The 20,886-nt window shown below is 43.2% G+C and overlaps 1 protein-coding gene across 1 annotated transcript in view; it reads left to right on the plus strand.

Annotated features, from left to right (window-relative positions):
• The window catches only part of LOC124716727, a 196,940-nt gene that overhangs the window by 65,813 nt on the left and 110,241 nt on the right, over positions 1–20,886 (plus strand). The window contains exons 4-6 of the mRNA XM_047243270.1: positions 5,458–5,585; positions 11,570–11,745; positions 20,092–20,342. Coding sequence (XP_047099226.1) covers positions 5,458–5,585; positions 11,570–11,745; positions 20,092–20,342 — 555 coding nt within the window. The remainder of the gene's footprint in view (positions 1–5,457; positions 5,586–11,569; positions 11,746–20,091; positions 20,343–20,886) is intronic.

Below are 20,886 nucleotides of genomic sequence, written 5' to 3' on the forward strand. Positions count from 1 at the left end.
GACAGTACAGTATTGAACCAGTCTACGATACTTCTTGGCCACCATGGTGCCTTGCAATAGCACCATTGGAATCATGGATGCCCATGTCAATGTTCCCGAGAGCATAATGGAATGGGCACCAACTTGTCTCTGCCCAGCAGTACAGGCGTCAGGGAGCTGTTCCCCTGGAAGACGACGAATTCGCGCCCTCCTGTCGACATGATGAAGGAGGTATGCCGGCCGCAGTGGCCGTGCGGTTCTAGGCGCTACAGTCTGGAATCGAGCGACCGCTACGGTCGCAGGTTCGAATCCTGCCTCGGGCATGGATGTGTGTGATGTCCTTAGGTTAGTTAGGTTTAATTAGTTCTAAGTTCTTCTCTTGGATGCCGAAGGACGAATACCGGGAGGCATCCATTGGAGAATGAAGAATGTGTGCGGTTAAGGCGAAACGGCGGGGGAAACATCGACAGAGAAACCTACTGCTGCATGACAGCGCGCGTTCCCATATCGCGAATGTCGTAGCGCAGAAGTTACGCCAGCTCAAGTGGCGTCGGTGGAATGACAGCATCATTGCTCACGGCGATTTTTTCTGACTAGCATACCGATTCTCAACAGTACGGCCGTCCGACTGCCCCCCCCCCTCCCCCCCGTTATATCTTATGGTGAGGACAGTATTAACTGGTCACTGCTACGTTAGCAAGTTTGAGTAGAGGAACTGTAATTTATCGTTAAGGATCCTGTGAGTGGTGTTTTTGACAGACAGAGTTCAAGTAACGTTAGTTTTATACCTTTACTCGCTCGATAGAGGAGATCACTTTTATTGTGTCTCACTGTTTAGAGGCACAAAATGCGCGGGTGTTTTCAGCTCGTTACTAAATGCAAATAAGTAGGAGGCCGAGTTGATAGGAGCTGAAGGAGTCCAGGTTGCAATACTATGCGGTTCGGCACACTGTTAGAGAGAAGGATTACTATTCAGGAAACACGTAGTACAATGAAATTACTTATCTTCAGTAGTTTGTAGGACTGCAGCTGCGGCTACGATCTGACAGTCTTATAACATGGAATACCATGAACTAATACAACATATGTCCGCGGCTCGTGGTCTCGCGGTAGTGTTCTCGCTTCCCGAGCACGGGGTCCCGGGTTCGATTCCCGGCGGGGTCATGGATTTTTCCTGCCTCGAGATGACTGGGTGTTGTTGTGTCGTCCTCATCATCATCATTCATCCCCATTACGGTCGGAGGAAGGCAATGGCAAACCACCTCCACAAGGACGTTGCCTAGTAAGACGGCGCTGGTCTCCCGCGTCGCTCCCCTACGCTCTGTAAAGAAGTATGGGACTCTTCATCATCAATACAACATATTCCCAGGGACTAAGCCTGATAGGCCCTCCTCAGAGAATCAATGGAAACATTACAGAACTGGCTGAGGGCCGATTATGAAAGTGCGTGTGCCTAGGCTAAAGTCTAGCTAAGAAGTGAACGAGGCACACTCCAGTTCCGCCGAGCTGCACAGCCCGCTAGAGTGCGCTGTGCTCGGCAGACGAGGGGCTGCCAACCTTGCGTTGGCGCGGCGTTGTAGTAGTATATGTGGCAATGATACTACAACTTTCAATATCACAGAACGATATTCATTCAGAGTATGTTCACCAAAGTTGGAATCTCTCTTTTTCAGTCTCCATATGTTTTCGTGTTAAGTCAGTCTAGCAGTTCTATCCTTTTCTGATTGGTCTTCATATACATTGTCACAAAAAAAGTAACATGAAGCAGTATACATTCCACTTTTTTCTAAAGATTGAATCTCGTCTTTAATTCTTGGATGTGAGGTCCGTCAGTTATGCAAAACACCGTTTTTTCTCAGTATCTAAACACGTTGCTGCACCACTGTGCCATCATCAGTGGCTTTTCGTTTTTATTTATTCTGCAATGTGAGCATTTTTGTTAAATGATTATAAAATTATGTGCATCGTTAGTTCAAACAACATATCGTTTCTTTTTGTAAATACCTTTACGTTTGGTGTGCATGAATTTTCTGGATCAATTGTGTATTAATTACTAGAGGTAGCTTGCAATCTGCAACCAAACGATGTTAATGAGAAAGTTTTCTGCTGGAAGTTAACCTATCTTCTAGAACGTAATTTAGTTTGTCGCAATGTTTCCGCGCCTATATTCGCTTTTACTTACGTTTTCGTGTGCCAAGCACTTCCATTCTCCGCATCATGCTGAGGTGTTGTGATGCACACGTAACTATAACAAGTATTTTCCACAAATAACGTAGTAAAACACTCTTCACTTCAGCAAAACACAGTGTGATTGTGGTTTGTTGTGTGTCCCAGCGCAGTCACTGTTCATTTGTTCACCAGAGAGTTCGGCGCCAAATTTGAATTTTGTTTTCATTTTATCTTTGTGTGTGTGCGTGTGCGTGTGTGTGTGTGTTTTCTGTGCGCTTCTTAGCTGTGTGTGTTCTCTTTTATATGGTATTCATTTTGTGTGTAAATGGTGCGTCTTTGCAGATTTTAGTGTATCATTTTTTAGCGCGCGAGCGCGCGAGCGCGCGTGTGTGTGCGTGTGTAGATGTGTGCCTGTGTGCGTGTGTTTGCGTGTGTGCGCGTGTGAGTATTTACAAAAAGAAACGATCTGTTGTTTGAACTAAAGATGCACATAATTTTATAATCATTTATCAAAAGTGTTCACATTGAAGAATTAAAAAAACGAAAGCACACTGATGGTGGCACAGTGGTCCCGTAACATGTTTGGGTACTGAGATGGTTCAAATGGCTCTCAGCACTATGGGACTTACCTTCTGAGGTTAGTCCCCTAGAACTTAGAACTACTTAAACCTAACTAACCTAAGGACATCACACACATCCATGCCCGAGGCAGGATTCGAACCTGCGATTGTAGCGGTCGCGCGGTTCCAGACTGTAGTGCCTAGAACAGCTAGGCTACTCTGGCCGGCGGGTACTGAGAGAAAATGGTGTTTTGCATAACTGAAGGACCTCACTTCCAACAATTTTAGCTGCTAACACGGCCAATACATGGAGCTGTAAATCAAAATGATGAATATCTGGTCTTTAACGTTGAACACAATGCTGAAAGGAGTATACTGGGGCTAACTTGTATGTGGCACCAGAATGAGATAAGAATATTAATAAATTAAAATGAAACTAGTATACTATAAACGACGAATGTCTCTGATAGGCTCGATAATGTGGATTGCTGACTGTGCGCGACCGTAGAGCCAGAGATACTGTTTCTGGTCTGAGAATGTAGTGCTGGAGAGAGCTGGGCGCACACTTGTAGGTAGCTGTGTGTGAGGGAAAGACGATGGGGTGGGCAGCTTCTGTGGTGTGCTGTGTGAAGTCACCAAGAGTTAGATTAATGCAGGTATGTCGATATTGTTGAACATGGAAGCAGAAGTCTTCATGTATGCGAGGTAAAGATTCTCAATAATTACGATTTCTGTTTTTGTCAGAGCGTCAGCATAGGTGAGTTGGCTGACAATTTGTTATTGTTGAGTAACCCCACGATGTACGTAAACGGTTTTCACAGAAAGTCTAGTTAGGTATTTCATTTTTGTAATGCTTTTAAGATTTGTTAACAGAGCTATGTGTAATTTGATGATTTGCATTTACGTTGGATTAATGAAGTGAGATAATACTTGCTGTTTAAATCTCATTGTTTGTGAATCAATTGTGAGTAATGTGACTTCAATTGCCAGATGTTTTTGAAAAGACAAACTTAATTTGCAATACAATTTTGCTGTATACAGTGAGTACTAGCAATCCATCATTATCAGCAACGCCTCCCGGTCCAGGTCATATATTTTTTAAAGAATTTGGAATTTCTTAAATGTTCTAGTTTATCAGCCAAATGAATTTCATGTGCATTTCAAGTATTATGGCCAGCATTGCACACTGCTGAGCCTGTAGTTAGTATATTTATACTTTTTTATGAGAGACCAGAATATACGCGTTCCACCGTTGCTGCTTTAGACGTAAGACCATTTAATTTAATTGTTACGTGTACAGGCACCAAACTTATTGGTTTTTTAACAGGGCTTTAGCATTCAGTGGTAAAGGGGGTGAACGTATTTTGCAGTGACTGTTTCTTTATTGGTATTGAGAGTTGCATTACCCAACCGATTCGTGTTAAGTTTTGCTGACAATTACACAGACTAAGAACACTACTTGCACTTACAACACGCCACACGACAATTCGAGTTCAGTAGTCATTCCACAGATCAGACATTCATTCAATTTAATCGTCAAGTCTATTATACCACTTTTTAAGGAACGTTACAATGTGGACATCTACATCTACACCTGCGTGATTACTCTGCTACTCACAATAAAGTGCCTGGAAGAGGGTTGAGTGAACCACCTTCAAACTGTCTCTCTACCGTTCCACTCTCCAACGGCGCGCGGGAAAAACGAGCACTTCAGTTTTTCTGTGCGAGCCCTGATTTCTCTTGTAATTTTATTATTAATTGTAACCCCTAAGTATTTAGTCAAATTTACAGCCCTCAGATTTGTGTGACAACGCGTAATCGAAATTTAGCTGATTTCTTTTAGTACTCATGTGAATAACTTCAGGTTCAATTGCCACTTTTCGCACCATGTAGCTATCTTATCTAAATAATTTTGAAATTCGTTTTGGTCTTCTGATGACTTTACAAGACACTAAATGACAGCATCCCCTGCAAACAATCTAAGACGGCTACTCAGATTGTCTCCTATATCGTTGATCTAGATCACGGACAATAGAGGGCCTATAACACTTCCTTGTGGAACGCTGGATATTACTTCTGTTTTTCTCGATGACTTTCCTTCTATAACTACGAACTGTGACCTTTCTGACAGGAAATCACGAGTCCAGTCGCACAACTGAGGCGATACTCCGTCGGCACGCAGTTTGGTTAGAAGACGCTTGTGAGGATCGGTATCGAAAGCCTTCTGGAAATCTAAAAATATGGAATCAGTCTGACATCCCCTGTCGATAGCACTCATTACTTCATGGGTATAAAGAGTAGTTGTGTTTCACAAGAACGATATTTTCTGAATCCGTTCTATGTGTCAATAAATCGTTTTCTTCGAGGTACTTCATAATGTTCGAATACAGTGTACGTTCCAAAACCATACTGCAAATCGACATTACTGATAAGGGCCTGTAATTCAGCCGATTACTCCTAAATCCCTTTTTGGGTATTGGTGTGACTTGAGAAATTTTTCAGTCTTTAGGTACGGATCTTTCTGTGAGCGAGTGGTTGTATATAATTGCTAAATATGGAGCTATTGTATTCTAAGTTTTTTTTAATAAATTTGGTGTATATTTCCGGGATTTTGCTTTGCTGACAAGTACCACTGCAGTTTTGCCTACATGTAGCATATTAACAGATGAAGCCAGGAAGTGAAAGCTGTGTTTCTGACAGAAATCTGGTCAGTTGTGTAGTTCATTAGAATGTCGTCTGTCTTGTCCAGAACTGGAGGCCGAGGTGCCCGTCTACCTGGAACACGTCTCCAGCTACTCACGGAATGTTGCCCAGTTGCTCTCACATGGTGTGAGGCATATATCAGCAGCTTTGGTTCCGTTCGCATTCGACATCATGGTAAGTGACATTTCCATAACTCAGTTTGTTACACGTAAGATGGGTGAGAAAATGACACACACAGCCGCGTAAGTGGTCAGTTCTGAGAGTCTGCTTCCTATGTCTGATTCACACTGTCGTTATCTTTGCGTGTCCGATTGTGACGTTAATCATCTGTAAGAGTTCTGACTCTCCCGTACGTCTACGATACTTGTAGCGTTGTTAGAGAGAGAAAATGCCAGCTGAAAACGGATAAGGACGGTGAAAAAATTCGACCCTTTCGTCTTCCTCGTAATGTGTTAGCAGTCTGCTGAGTCAGAAATTGAATTACTAGTGCAGACTTCACGAAGAATATAATAATTCCAATCCCAAAGAAAGCAGGTGTTGATAGATGTGAAAATTACCGAACTATCAGTTTAATAAGCCATGGCTGCAAAATCATAACACGAATTTATTACAGGCGAACGGAAAAACTGGTAGAAGCCGACCTCGGGGAAGATCAGTTTGGATTCCATAGAAATGTTGGAACACGTGAGGCTATACTGACCCTACGACTTATCTTAGAAAATAGATTAAGCAAAGGCAAACCTACGTTTCTAGCATTTGTAGACTTAGAGAAGGCTTTTGACAATGTTGACTGGAATACTCTCTTTCAAATTGTGAACGTGGCAGGGGTAAAATACAGGGAGCGAAAGGCTATTTACAATTTGTACAGAAGGCAGATGACAGTTATAAGAGTCGAGGGGCATTAAAGGGAAGCAGGGGTTGGGAAGGGAGTGAAACAGGGCTGTAGCCTATCCCCGATGTTATTCAATCTGTTTATTGAGCAAGCAGAAAAGGAAACAAACGAAAAATTCAGAGTAGGAATTAAAATCCACGGAAAAGAAATAAAAACTTTGAGGTTCGCCGACGACATTGTAATTCTGTCAGACACAGCAAAGGACTCGGAGGAGCAGCTGAACGGAATGGACTGTGTCTTGAAAGGAGGATATGAGATGAACATCAACAAAAGCAAAACGAGGATAATGGAATGTAGTCAAATTAAATCGGGTGATCCTGAGGGAATTAGATTAGGAAATGAGACACTTAAAGTAGTAAAGGAGTTTCGCTATTTAGGGAGTAAAATAACTGATGATGGTCGAAGTAGAGAGGATATAAAATGTAGACTGGCAATGGCAAGGAAAGCGTTACTGAAGAAGAGAAATTTGTTAACATCGAGTATAGATTTAAGTGTCAGGAAGTCATTTCTGAAAGTATTTGTATGGAGTGTAGCCTTGCATGGAAGTGAAACGTGGACGATAAATAGTTCGGACAAGAAGAGAAGAGAAGCTTTCGAAATGTGGTGCTACAGAAGAATGCTGAAGATTAGATGGGTAGATCCCATAACTGACGACGAGGTATTGAATAGAATTGGAGAGAAATTTGTGGCACAACTTGACTAGAAGAAGGGATCGGTTGGTAGGGCATATTCTGAGGCATCAAGGGATCACCAATTTAGTATTGGAGGGCAGTGTGGGGAGGGTAAAAATCGTAGAGGGAGACCAAGAGATGAATACACTAAACAGATTCAGAAGGATGTAGGCTGCAGTAGGAACTGGGAGATGAAGAAACTTGGACAGGATAGAGTAGCATGGAGAGCTGCATCAAACCAGGCTCTGGACTGAAGACCACACACACATATATAAAAAAAAAAGAAGCAAAAGGTAGGCTCGAAGTCTAATGTCTCTGTTCTTTCTAAAACACAGTAAATAATTCACCAGTTTCTTTATGAATAGCATATGTCGGATATTAACAAAGACATAGATGAATAAATATGCTTATAAGCGCGCTGCAACCGTTTTTTCGTGTAACTGTGGAGTACTTATGGTCTGACGCCATCGATAGTAATCAGTCACTTTGACTCCAATAACTCATGTACTATTTACGTTACATGCCTGTAATTCGTACCAATTTAGGTTTACACTAATAGCTTTCTAAAGACATGGCGATCGAGAAAATCGGATGAAGCTTTTATACTTTGGAAATTCGTTGCTGGGTGTTACTTGTATAATTGAGCGTCAGATACTAAACTTTAAACTAACAAAGATATTGAAAAACTGATTATAACTTCAGAATCTTAGCGCAAATAATGGTAATCTACATGTTTCTTTTTGAGAAATCATAGTTCATCTGGCTACTATTAATTTCTGTACGAACTGTGAAATGTCTGCCATTAAGGTTTCACAAAGTCCGCCATCTTTGGCACTCGAGGGCGCCACAACTCGTCCGTTACCTCACTACTTCTCGAGCTTGGACCGTTCGCAGTTTCTATTTTGCTTTCTATTTCACTGTACAGCACACCTTCTTTCTGTTTTCGTGCTTGATCTATGTTGAGCTTTTGACAGTCTGTACACTGGGCCCCCTTACCACTAAATCTGAGGGGGATGCGATGGGGAGTTTCCCATGTAAGAAGCAACGCGAACCATATGCTAATTACTTGCTCTTCCGCGGTGCACGTAATACTGAGGGAAACAATTGTTTCACACCGACCACGGCACGCAGTACACCCTCATTCCCGTGGCACGACAAACACACTCTCGTTCTCAGTCCAGACTCTTTGTTGATGTTTTTTCTCTGTCGATCTATCGGTATGTTTCTACAGCTCAACATATCTCGCTTAAAATTACACTTTCAAAACTTTACGAATACATCGATTTATATTGTAACACAAAATTGCAACCTTACATTATTCTGTTCAAGGGAAAATTTTTAAATAACGTGTTAATAACGTTGAAACACTCGTGTTTTCCCTTCAGTTTTACATTGCGAGTAGGGTTGTTGGCAGAATATTGATAAGCCCAAATATCGATACACCTCCCAAAATGTTTCGATATATATCGGTGACATATCTGTCCCAGCTGTATCGATATCGCTATGACAATATCGAGTGGTGATATTTATATCTATACACTACTGGCCATTAAAATGGCTACACCAAGAAGAAATGCAGATGATAAACGGGTATTCATTGGACAAATATGTGATACTTACATTTTCACGCAGTTTGGGTGCATAGATCCTGAGAAATCAGTACCCAGAACAACCACCTCCGGCCGTAATAACGGCCTTGATACGCCTGGGCATTGAGTCAAACAGAGCTTGGATGGCGTGTACAGGTACAGGTGCCCATGCAGCTTCAACACGATACCACAGTTCATCAAGAGTAGTGACTGGCGTATTATGACGACACAGTTGCTCGGCCAACATTGACCAGACGTTTTCAATTGGTGAGACATCAGGAGAATGCGCTGGCCAGGGCAGCAGTCGAACGTTTTCTGTATCCAGAAAGACTCGTACAGGACCTGCAACTTGCGGTCATGCATTATCCTGCTGAAATGTAGGGTTTCGCAGGGATCGAATGAAGGGTAGAGCCACGGGTCGTAACATTATCTGAAATGTAACGCCCACTGTTCAAAGTGCCGTCAATACGAACAAGAGGTCACCGACACGTGTAACCAATGGAACTCCATACCATCACGCCGGGTGATACGCCAGTATGGCGATGACGAATACACGCTTCCAATGTACGTTCACCGCAATGTCGCCAAACACGGATTCGACCATCCTGATGCTGTAAACAGAACCTGGATTCATCCGATAAAATGACGTTTTACCATTCGTGCACCCAGGTTCGTCGCTGAGTACACCATCACAGGCGCTCCTGTCTGTTATACAGCGTCAAGGGTAATCGCAGCCATGGTCTCCAAGCTGATAGTCTATGCTGCTGAAAACGTCGTCGAACTGTTCGTGCAGATGGTTGTTGTCTTGCAAACGTCCCCATCTGTTGACTGAGGGGTCGAGACGTGGCTGCACGATCCGTTACAGCCATGCGGATAAGATGCCTGTCATCTCGACTGCTAGTGATACTAGGCCGTTGGGATGCAGCACGGCATTCCGTAATACCCTCCTGAACCTACCAATCCCATATTGGATCTCGACCAACGCGAGCAGCAATGTCGCGGTACGATAAACTGCAATCGCGATAGGCTACAATCCGACCTTTATCACAGTCGGAAACGTGATGGTACGCATTTCTCCTCCTTACACGAGACATCACAACAACATTTCACCAGGCAACGCCGGTCATCTGCTGTTTGTGTATGAGAAATCGGCTGGAAACTTTTCTCATGTCAGCACGTTGTAGGTGTCGCCACCGCTGCCAACCTTGTGCGAATGGTCTGAAAAGCTAATAATTTGCATATCACAGCATCTTCTTCCTGTCGATTAAATTTCGCGTGCGTAGCACGTCATCTTCGTGGTGTAGCAATTTTAATGGCCAGTACTGTATGAAGCTGTTGTCTCCAAATTGTAGTAAAACATAATTTTACTTTCACTGTGTGAAGGAGTCTTACTACTTTTCGAGCTCCCATCACCTGCAGTATTTCTCTTTGACTCCCTTCACCGAAGTATAGGTGGCACAAAGAGGAAGTCCGAATACACTAGGTGATGGTTGGGTCAATTAAACAACAAGATTTCCGATGTTGAGAGATATCACAGCAGCTGTGTGCTATTTCTTCAAATTGGCATTATTAAAAACAGTTTGAAATAGACGACCACAATGTAAATGACGCGATTGGGCGGAGACGTGTGTGTGTGTGGGGGGGGGGGGGGGGGGAGGGGTATGCTGAGGTAATCGGCGCTCGGCGCTACCAACAGAAACTGCAACGTTTAACTTCATCACGCAAATTTGACACTGCAGCTGCTAGGGCGCTGGCGTTTGCAGAAATGGGAAAAAACAGGGAAGTCGACAAGGAGTGTTCTGGGCAAATCCGATATGCGACGAAACCCAACGACGGACCCATCGGTCACCTTTTATTGTGCCTCTTATATACAGTTAGCAAAGTGGTTATCACCAAGCGTGAACGTGCAGTGTTTTCTTTTTAATTCTCGCTATAAGGGTGATAAGCTGGTAGCTAGCTTGTTGATGTACAGAGTATCAAATTATAAATCAATACTTAAATATAGAGATCTAAAACCGGCAGTATTTTTGCAATATGCACCCGATATATTTATAGGCTATTACGTATCCACGTTTTACGTCGATGTATCGACACATTTTTCGATAAGTCGGTGGCCTGTAACGATATGTTTTTAACATCAATATATCGGCTTTCCGATATTTTTGAAAATATCAACACTCCTAGTTGCGAGAAACGCACTCTTAAAGCGAGAGACTAATAGCGCATCGAAGCGTTTGAGCTTTGGTGTTGGTGCATGATGCTGCACATAAAACAGACCGAAAGAAGAACAAATGAGTACATTATAGACCAGCTCAGTATCTCCAGGCGCCTTTTTCTCGTGTCAACCAAAAAATTCTTTAGTTCTATGGCCATTGTGAGAAGAGATGTAGAAAGTCTCGAGAAAATAATCATGAAAGGTCTAGGGCACAAGACTGGAGGGGGGAGCAACGACCAGGTGGAGAGATCAAATCAAGGACATCTCTGGTCTGCCTCCCCAGAAGGTTCTGAGAGAAGCTGGTTACTGGCCATGGTGGAGACATAAGGATAGTCGGGTCACGATGCTCAGCAAGCAGCACAACGATTTGTGATGGTGATGACATGAGGCAAACAGGAACATAGCTGTAGGAAAAAATAAATTTACAGTACTCATCCTGAAATAACTTTTTCGATTTATAAAGAAAGTAAAGTGGAAAACAAGGAAAAAGAAAGCACAGCAAAAAGGAAAAAAAAATCTAGATCGTGTTATCTTCATACTGTTGCTACCTAGAAATAATTGGAACTCTCTTATATGTTGTTATAGGTTGAAAATTGTCTGTATTTAATAAGACATCACTAGACACTTATTTTGGATTCATGTTGCAATGGCTGTAGAAAACTGAGTGTTAGTCCATATGCCGGCCACAATTTCAATGTTACGTAATAGCGCTACCTATAAGTGTAAGTTAAGACTGGCTGCTGTTTGCGAATATTATGCCAGTAATTTGAATTATTCTCTGTGTTTCTCAGGATACTCACCCGAATGATGAGCTACTCAGTACCTGGATTAATCATGTGGAGCATATGAGGGACATGCTACACACCAAATTAAGGGGTTGGATACAGGATATGCAATACGTCAGCGAGCAGACAGCGAATTACAAGGTGGAAGAAGACAAGAAGTCGCCTGGGAAGTATATAATAAGGTATAAAGCAGTGTACATTGAAACCTATGTTAGACTCAATGTTGTGTTGTGCCGGCCGGGGTGGCCGAGAGGTTCTAGGCGCTACAGTCTGGAACCGCGCGACCGCTACGGTCGCAGGTTCGAATCCTGCCTCGGGCATGGTTGTGTGTGTTGTCCTTAGGTTAGTTAGGTTTAAGTAGTTCTAAGTTCTAGGGGACTTATTACCTCAGAAGTTAAGTCTCATAGTGCTGAGAGCCACTTTTTTTTTTTTTTTTTTTTTTTTTTGTGGTGTCGTCTACAGTCCAGAGACTGGTTTGATGCACCTCTCCAAGCTACTCAATCCTGTGCAAGCATCTTCATCTCCGAATAACTAATGCAACCTATATCCCTTTGAATCTGCTTAGTGTATTCATCCCTTGGTCTCCCTCTATGAATTTTACCCTCCGCACTTCCCTGCAGTACTAAATTGGAGATCCCTTGATGACTCAGAACGTGTCCTACCAACCGATCCCTTCCAGTCAAGTTGTGCCACAATTCTATTCAGTACCTCCTCATTAATTACGTGATCTACCCATCTGATCTTCAGCATTCTTCCTTAGCGCCATATTTCGAATGCTTCTATTCTCTTCACGTCTAAACTACTTATCTAAACTATTTTATCAAACTATCTAAACTATTTTATCATACTCATTATGACTCTTGAATCAATTTTTGCTTAACTGTTACACAAACTGCTGAGATTATTTAATTCAGGATAGAGCAAACAAACGTTAGTAATGGATGATACTGAAGGAGATGGTTACAGCAACTGGTCATTACGGGATTCCGTTTGGTCTTCAATTTTTGATATTGTATTTTGTCTTCAAATGGGTCACATGATACGCAACAGATGAGCAGAGCAAACTACTATAATGAACGGTGTTACTACTTTTACTAGAGGGAGTACTGTAGCTTTCGTGTACTACCTATGTTTTTATAATTCATCTAAACAATGATATCTTGGGCATACCTCTGGCTACACTGGCAGTCGTAGTTAGGTCAACAGTAGAGAGGAATCGACGTTGCTTGGCTGCTAATGGGGGTCATTTTAAACACGTAAAATAACCCTCCACTCGTGCAAAAATTGTAACGGAATGTCATTTTGTTTTGTTAATATTGACTATCGACGAGTGTCTACATTTTTCTGGACCACTCTGTATACATTTAAAATCAGTTCAGACTATACAGTGAGTCACTAACTGTTGCCACCAAGAATAACTCCGAAAGTATGATACGAACTGGAAACTTTGTGGGACAAATGTTGCATGGGACAACGGAGGCCATACTATGACATTAGTTTTTCGTTGCTAGGTGCGGCTGCTATGGAGGTATGAAGATCCACTGTGTTTTTTTTTCTTTTTAATGGGATGCCATAGTCAGGTACTTATTTTCTGACAGCGGCTATTGAGACGAATCCAGTGATGTGTAACAGTAAGGGTCTTGAAAGTCAACGAAGGTCACAAAGGGGGCATGATCCTCCATTTACAGAAGGTGTTCGAAGTGATGACCATTGGTATCAGTGCAGTGCTGCAATCTTCTTTTCATGGATTGGGTGGTATTCCTTATCACATCGGGACTTACCGAAGCACATGCTCTGACAATACTCTCTCGCACATCTTCATCTGTAGTTGGAACGTATTTATAAACAATGTGTTTTACGATTCCCCACAAGAAAAAATTCAGAGGCGTCATGTATGGCGAACGAGCTGGCCACGACACATCTCCTCCGCGTGCAATCCAAAAGTTTCGGAATTCTCTCTGCAAACCATTTATAGCCATCAGCGAAAATGTGCCGGATACCCATCGTCTTGATACAACTTTCTGTTCTTAAAGGTATTTCTTCCAATAACAGACGTAACACTTCTAGCAGGAATGTGGTGTACTTCCTACCATTAAGATTACCTTCGTTGAAATAAGTCTGTCGTCCCGAATCCCACGCCATGCATTCACCGACCATGGTTTTCGGTGTGCAGCTTGTCGCAGCCAACATGGATTTTCAGTTTCCCAATAAGGCATGTTATGCAAATTATCATTTCTAAGGTTTGTGATTGTAGCCTCGCGAGTAAATAAAAGCAGTTTAATAAATGTGTCATCCCTCTGAATATGAAGTTGAGTCCATCGGCAGAATTCAATGTGATGCATACAATCTGTAGCAGTTAATTCTTGGTGGAGACTGATATGGTAAGGTTGATATTTATGGCGATGCAGAACATGAACAACACTACTCTGGCTCATGCTAGATTCCCTTGCGATTTGGCGCGAACACAAGGATCTCGAAACCACAGTTGCAAGAGTACCAATTTCCGTTCCCTCGTTAGTAACTACCCTTTGCTGGATATGTTCCTGATGCGTTGAAGAACCAGTTGCATGTGGCCGAGCGGTTCTAGGCGCTTCAGTCTGGAACCGCGCCACAGCTACGGTCGCAGGTTCGAATCCTGACTCGGGCATGGATGTGTGTGATGTCCTTAGGTTAGTTAGGTTTAAGTAGTTGTAAGTTCTAGGGGACTGACGTCCCTAGATGTTAAGTCCCATAGTGCTCAGATCCATTTTTGATCCAGTTGTTCTCAATTCATCATACACACGTGTAGGGTGCGTACGTTGGGGATATCTTTCAGCGAATAACTCTCTAGATCTCACTGAATTTAGTTGGCAGTCTCTGTAAATGAGAAGCATATCGACGTATTCTTCGAAGGAATACGTCTTTCACATTCGCTTGATTCGACGATACTAGTCATGTCGTTCCCATTAGTGATGTATTGTGAAAGCGTCGAATGGTGTTTACATATCGATGGCACGTTGGATGGATAGGCCGTATTCGGCGAATATTTACTATTTGCATGATATACGAGAGAGAATTGTCAGAGCATGTGCTTCGATAAGTGCCGAAGTGATAAGGAATATCGCTCAATACATGATAAGAAGATTGCAGCACTGCATAGTTACCAATGGTCATCACTTCGAACATCTTCTGTAAATGATCGCTCATACTACATACACGTGAGGCAATACTGACCCTACGACTTATCTTAGAAGAAAGATTAAGGAAAGGCAAACCTACGTTTCTAGCATTTTTAGACATAGAGAAATCTTTTGACAATGTTGACTGGAATACTCTCTTTCAAATTGTGAACGTGGCAGGGTTAAAATACAGGGAGGGAAAGGCTATTTACAATTTGTACAGAAACCAGAAAGCAGTTGTAACAGTCGAGGGACATGAAAGGGAAGCAGTGTTTGAGAAGGGAGTAAGACAGGGTTGTAGCCTCTCCCCGATGTTATTCAATCTGTATACTGAGCAGGCAGTAAAGGAAACAAAAGAAAAGTTCGGAGTAGGTATTAAAATCCATGGAGAAGAAATAAAAACTTTGAGGTTCGCCGATGACATTGTAATTCTGCCAGAGACAGCAAAGGACTTGGAAGAGCAGTTGAACGGAATGGACAGTGTCTTGAAAGGAGGATATAAGATGAACATCAACAAAAGCAAAACGAGGATCGTGGAATGTAGTCGAATTAAATCGGGTGATGCTGACGTAATTAGATTAGGAAAGGAATTTTGCTATTTGGGGAGGAAAATAACTGATGATGGTCGAAGTAGAGAGAATATAAAATGTAGATAGCAATGGCAAGGAAAGCGTTTCTGAAGAAGAGAAATTTGTTAACATCGAGTATAAATTTAAGTGTCAGGAAGTCGTTTCTGAAAGTATTTGTTTGGAGTGTTGCCATGTATGGAGGTGAAACATGGACGATAAATAGTTAAGGCATGCAGAGAATAGAAGCTTTCGAAATGTGGTGCTACAGAAGAATGATGAAGATTAGATGGGTAGATCACATAACTAATGAGGAGGTATTGAATAGAATTGGGGAGAAGAGGAGTTTGTGGCACAACGTGACAAGAAGAAGGGACCGGTTGGTAGGACATGTTCTAAGGCATCAAGGGATCACCAATTTAGTACTGGAGGGCAGCGCGGAGGGTAAAAATCTTAGAGGGAGACCAAGAGATGAATACACTAAGCAGATTCAGAAAGATGTAGGCTGCAGTAGGTACTGGGAGATGAAGAAGCTTGCGCAGCATAGAGTAGCATGGAGAGCTGCATCAATCCAGTCTCAGGACTGAAGACCACAACAACAACAACCACATTTTTGATCTTCGTTGACCTTCAAAGACCTTACGTTTACACATCATTGGATTCGCCTCGATAGCCGCCGTCAAAAACAAGTGCCAAACTATAGCATCCCATTTAAAAAACGAAGGTGAGCTTCATATCTCTAAAGCGACCCCACCGAGCAACAAAAAACCAACGTCATATTGTGATCCCTGTTTTCCCATGCAACATATGTCCCACAAACTTTTCAGCTACTATCATACATTCGGTTTTATTCTAGCTGGCAGCACTTAGTGACTCACCCTGTACACAGGGTGGTCAGGAAAAGTCTGAAAAGCGTCTAAGGGTGTTACAGGGCAGGTTACACTCAGAAATAAATGTCACAAAGAAAATTAGACACATTGCGCTGTTTCTGAGTTAATTAACACTGAAGTTATCCAGTCAAGTTACTGAGTGTGCAGGTTCAAGAAACGGGGTTGGCGATCGTGTTCTTGGTTTGCTTTCCCGAAAACCAAAAAAATTATATAAAAATGGGACATGTGATGGTGGTAAGCATCGAACCGACTCAAAGGTTGAGCAGTTTCGTGTGCTACCATCGACGCTGACACCAACTGACGATAATTGTATCTGGCGGCGAGCTTGAAATTTCATCACGTAACTGACTGTTTAAATTCAGTGCTATTATCTCGGAAACAGCGCTAGGTATCGAATTTTTTTTTAAGAATTATTTCTCACGACAATATACCTTGCAACACCATCACAAACTTTTCAGACTATTTCTGACCACCCTGTGTAATAACACAGAAGGAATAGACGTAATTTACATAATGGCAGGTAATAAAACAGTAGCCACATAAATACAAAACCATGGAGCCGTTCACACTCGACGATAATCCACACTATAAACTGTTGTGACGACGCACTAACACTGATGATGTCGATGGCACATGTGAACGATGGAGTGTTACGGTGAACACTAAACACAAAACACGACGGCACACACGAGAAACGGATGGCGATGATCTCAGGCGCGCGAATGTTCACGTAACGTGTGCGAGTCCAGGGACCTGCCAAGAGGGTGAGAAGGGTGAGGAGGAGGGAGATGGGAGAGCAAGGATGCCAATGGCAGAGGAGATGGGACGAGGAGTAGAGGGACGGGGGTAGGGGAAGCCTGGGGGAGGAGTGGGGAGAAAGGGAGGAGGGAGGGAAGGAGAAGGGAAGGAGGGTGCCCAAAGGAACAAACACAGGAAGAGGGGGGAGGATCAAATTTGGTAGGAGGAGGAGCTGGTGGAAGCCACCTTGGGAGAGGGTAAGGAGGGTGGAGAGATGGAGAGCAGGTGGGACGTGGGAATACAGGCGCGGCAACGGACAGGGGTGGGAGAGAATAGGTGAGACAAGCAGGTGAGGAGGATCGAGTTTACGGGAGGTGTAGAGGATCCGTATCTGTTCGAGGAAAAGTAGGAGGTGGGGGAACGGAATTAGGTCGTACAGGATCCGCGTGGTGGAGGGGAGACGAATGCGATAGGCGAGGCAGAGGGCATGGCGTTCAAAGATCTGAAGGTAGGGGGGGCGGAGATCCAGGCCGGATGGGCGTAACAGAGGATAGGGCGGATGAGGGATTTATAGGCGTGGAGTATGGTGGAGTGGTCCAGACCCCACGTACTGCCGGAAAGGAGCTTGAGGAGACGGAGTCGGGAGCGTGCCTTGGCTTGGATTGTCCGGAGATGGGGGGAATAAAACAGGACATAGACATTCGTGTACGTCTTCTGTGGATGAAAAATGTATGCTGCTATTGGCGTTCGTTAAAGTTCCGTGCTTTATGTAGATAAATAGCAGAACCTGTTGGCAAAGATAAAAAATTACATCAACATTTGTTTAACGTTATACAGGGTGCCCCATTGATAATGACTGGGCCAAATATCTCACGAAATAAGCGTCAAACGAAAAAACTACAAAGAACGAAACTCGTCGCTTGAAGGGGGAAAGCCGGCCAGAGTGGGTGAGCGGTTCTAGGCGCTATAGTCTGGAACCGCGCGACCTCTACGGTCGCAGGTTCGAATCCTGCCTCGAGCGTGGATGTGTGTGATGTCTTTAGGTTAGTTAGGTTTAACTATTTCTAAGTTCTAGGGGACTGATGACCTGAGAAGTTAAGTCCCATAGTGCTCAGAGCCATTTGAACCATTTTTTTGAAGGGGGAAACCAGATGGCGCTATGGTTGGCCCGCTAGATGGCGCTGCCATAGGTCCATCGGATATCAACTGCATTTCTTAAAACAGGAACCCCCATTTATTATTACATATTCGTGTAGTATGTAAAGAAATATGAATGTTTTAGTTGGACCACTTTTTTCGCTTTGTGATAGATGGCGCTGTAATAGTCACAAACGTATAAGTACGTGGTATCACGTAACATTCCGCCAGTGCGGAAGGCATTTGCTTCGTGATACATTACCCGTGTTAAAATGGACCGTTTACCAACTGCGGAAAAGGTCGATACCGTGTTGATGTATGGCTATTGTAATCAAAATGCCCAACGGGCGTGTGCTATGTATGCTGCTCGGTACCCTGGACGACATCATCTAAGTGTCCGGATAGTTACGTTATTTAAGGAAACAGGAAGCGTTCAGTCACATGTGAAACGTCAACCACGACCTGTAACAAATGATGATGCCCAAGTAGGTGTTAAAGCTGCAGTCGCGGCTAATCCGCACATCAGTAGCAGTCAAATTGCGCGCGAATCGGGAATCAAAACGTCGGTGTTGAGAATGCAACATCAGCTTCGATTGCACCCGTACCATATTTCTATGCACCAGGATTTGCATGGCGACGACTTTGAACGTCGTGTACAATTCTGCCACTGGGAACAAGAGAAATTACGGGACCATTACAGATTTTTTGCACGCGTTCTATTTAGCGATGAAGCATCATTCACCAACAGCGGTAACGTAAACAGGCATAATATGCACTATTGGGCAACCGGAAAATCCACGATGGCCCCGACAAGTGAAATATCAGGGACCTTGGTGGGTTAATGTATGGTGCGGCATTATTAGAGCAAGGATAATTGGCCCCCATTTAATCGATGGCAATCTAAATGGTGCAATGTATGCTGATTTCCTACGTAATGTTCTACCGATGTTGCTACAGAATGTTTCACTTCATGACAGAATCCCGATGTACTTCCAACATGATGGATGTCCGGCACATAGCTCGCGTGCGGTTGAAGCGGTATTGAATAGCATATTTCATAACAGGTGGATTGGTCGTCGAAGCACCATAGCATGGCCCGCACGTTCACCGGATCTGACGTCCCCGGATTTCTTTCTGTGGGGAAAGTTGAAGGATATTTGCTATCGTGATCCACCGACAACGCCTGACAACATGCCTCAGCGCATTGACAATGCATGTGCGAACATTACGGAAGGCGAACTACTCGTTGTTGAGAGGAATGTCGTTACACGTAGTGCCAAATGCATTGAGGTTGACAGACATAATTTTGAGCATTGATTGCATTAATGTGGTATTTACAGGTAATCACGTTGTAACAGCATGCGTTCTCAGAAATGATAAGTTCACAAAGGTACATGTATCACATTGGAACAACCGAAATAAAATGTTCAAACGTACCTACGTTCTGTATTTTAATTTAAAAAACCGAACTGTTACCAAATGTTCGTCTAAAATTGTGAGCCATATGCTTGTGACTATTACAGCGCCATCTATCACAAATCGAAAAGAGTGGTCCATCTAAAACATTCATATTTCTTTACGTACTACGCGAATATGTAATAAAAAGTGGGGATTGCTACTTTAAAAAACGCAGTTGATACCCGTTTGACCTATGGCAGCGCGATCTAGCGGGCCAACCATAGCGCCATCTAGTTTCCCCCTTCAATCTAGACAAATTTCGTTCTTTGTAGTTTTTTTCGTTTGACGCTTATTTTGTGAGATATTCGGTCCGGTCACGATGAATGGACCACTATGTTTATCACTGTAGCTCATCACAAGGAAATACCTTTACTTAAAAAAAAAAAAATACTCGACGGTTCTAATCGCAGTCCAGTAAGCAGTTTTAATCTGCCAGGGAGTTTGAAATAAGCGTACACATTCCGCTGCAGAGCGAAAATTCCATCATGCACATTTTTACGTTCTTGCTTGCACTGTACATGATTTGGCGTGTTTGTTTTATTTGCTTTTAACGTTCAACCTCGCCGCTCGTGCGTCAACAGGCTGCCGCTGTTGAATGATCGCCTGCTGTCGTATCACGGGCAGTACCTCGCCTTTCGCGACGACTTCAGCGCGCAGTGTGAGAAGCAACAGCCAGAGGCGTCGTCAATGTTCGCTCTCGCCGACGTGCTCTACGGCTTCTACTACCACGTCTGGTTCAACGAAGCTCGAAGTTTCCTGCCGCTTTACGAAGTTCATTACCGTATGACCGCCAGGCCTGGAGTACCAGACGAACGTCCTATCTACATCAAAGGTAAGTTTGATTCTGGGATACACGCGCTTCACGTTTATGCACCGAAGGCTGTTGACTCTACTGTCATTCGAGGAATCAGGTACAAAAAACACCTGTAGATATTCACTTTTAGATCTTCCGTGATTTTCTACACCACGTAAGATAATTGCGATAGTTGCTCGTGTACTTTCCATCTTCGATCTTTCGACTGACTGGCAGCTCTCCATCTCTATTTGTCTCTAGCTTACACTTCATTTCGACGTGACGTAGGTTAGAAAATTTAAAAAGGGAAATGGATAGGTTAAAGTTGGATATAGTGGGAATTAGTGAAGTTCGGTGGCAGGAGGAACAAGACTTTTGGTCAGGTGAATACAGGTTTATAAATACAGAATGAAATAGGGGTAATGCAGGAGCAGGTTTAATAATAAATTAAAAAAAATAGGAGTGCGGGTAAGCTACTACAAACAGCACAGTGAACGCATTATTGTGGCCAAGATAGACACGAAGCTCACGCCTACTGCAGTAGTACAAGTTTATATGCCAAGTAGCTCTGCAGATGATGAAG

The sequence above is a fragment of the Schistocerca piceifrons genome, chromosome 9 (assembly GCF_021461385.2).
Source record: "Schistocerca piceifrons isolate TAMUIC-IGC-003096 chromosome 9, iqSchPice1.1, whole genome shotgun sequence".
NCBI lineage: Eukaryota > Metazoa > Arthropoda > Insecta > Orthoptera > Acrididae > Schistocerca > Schistocerca piceifrons.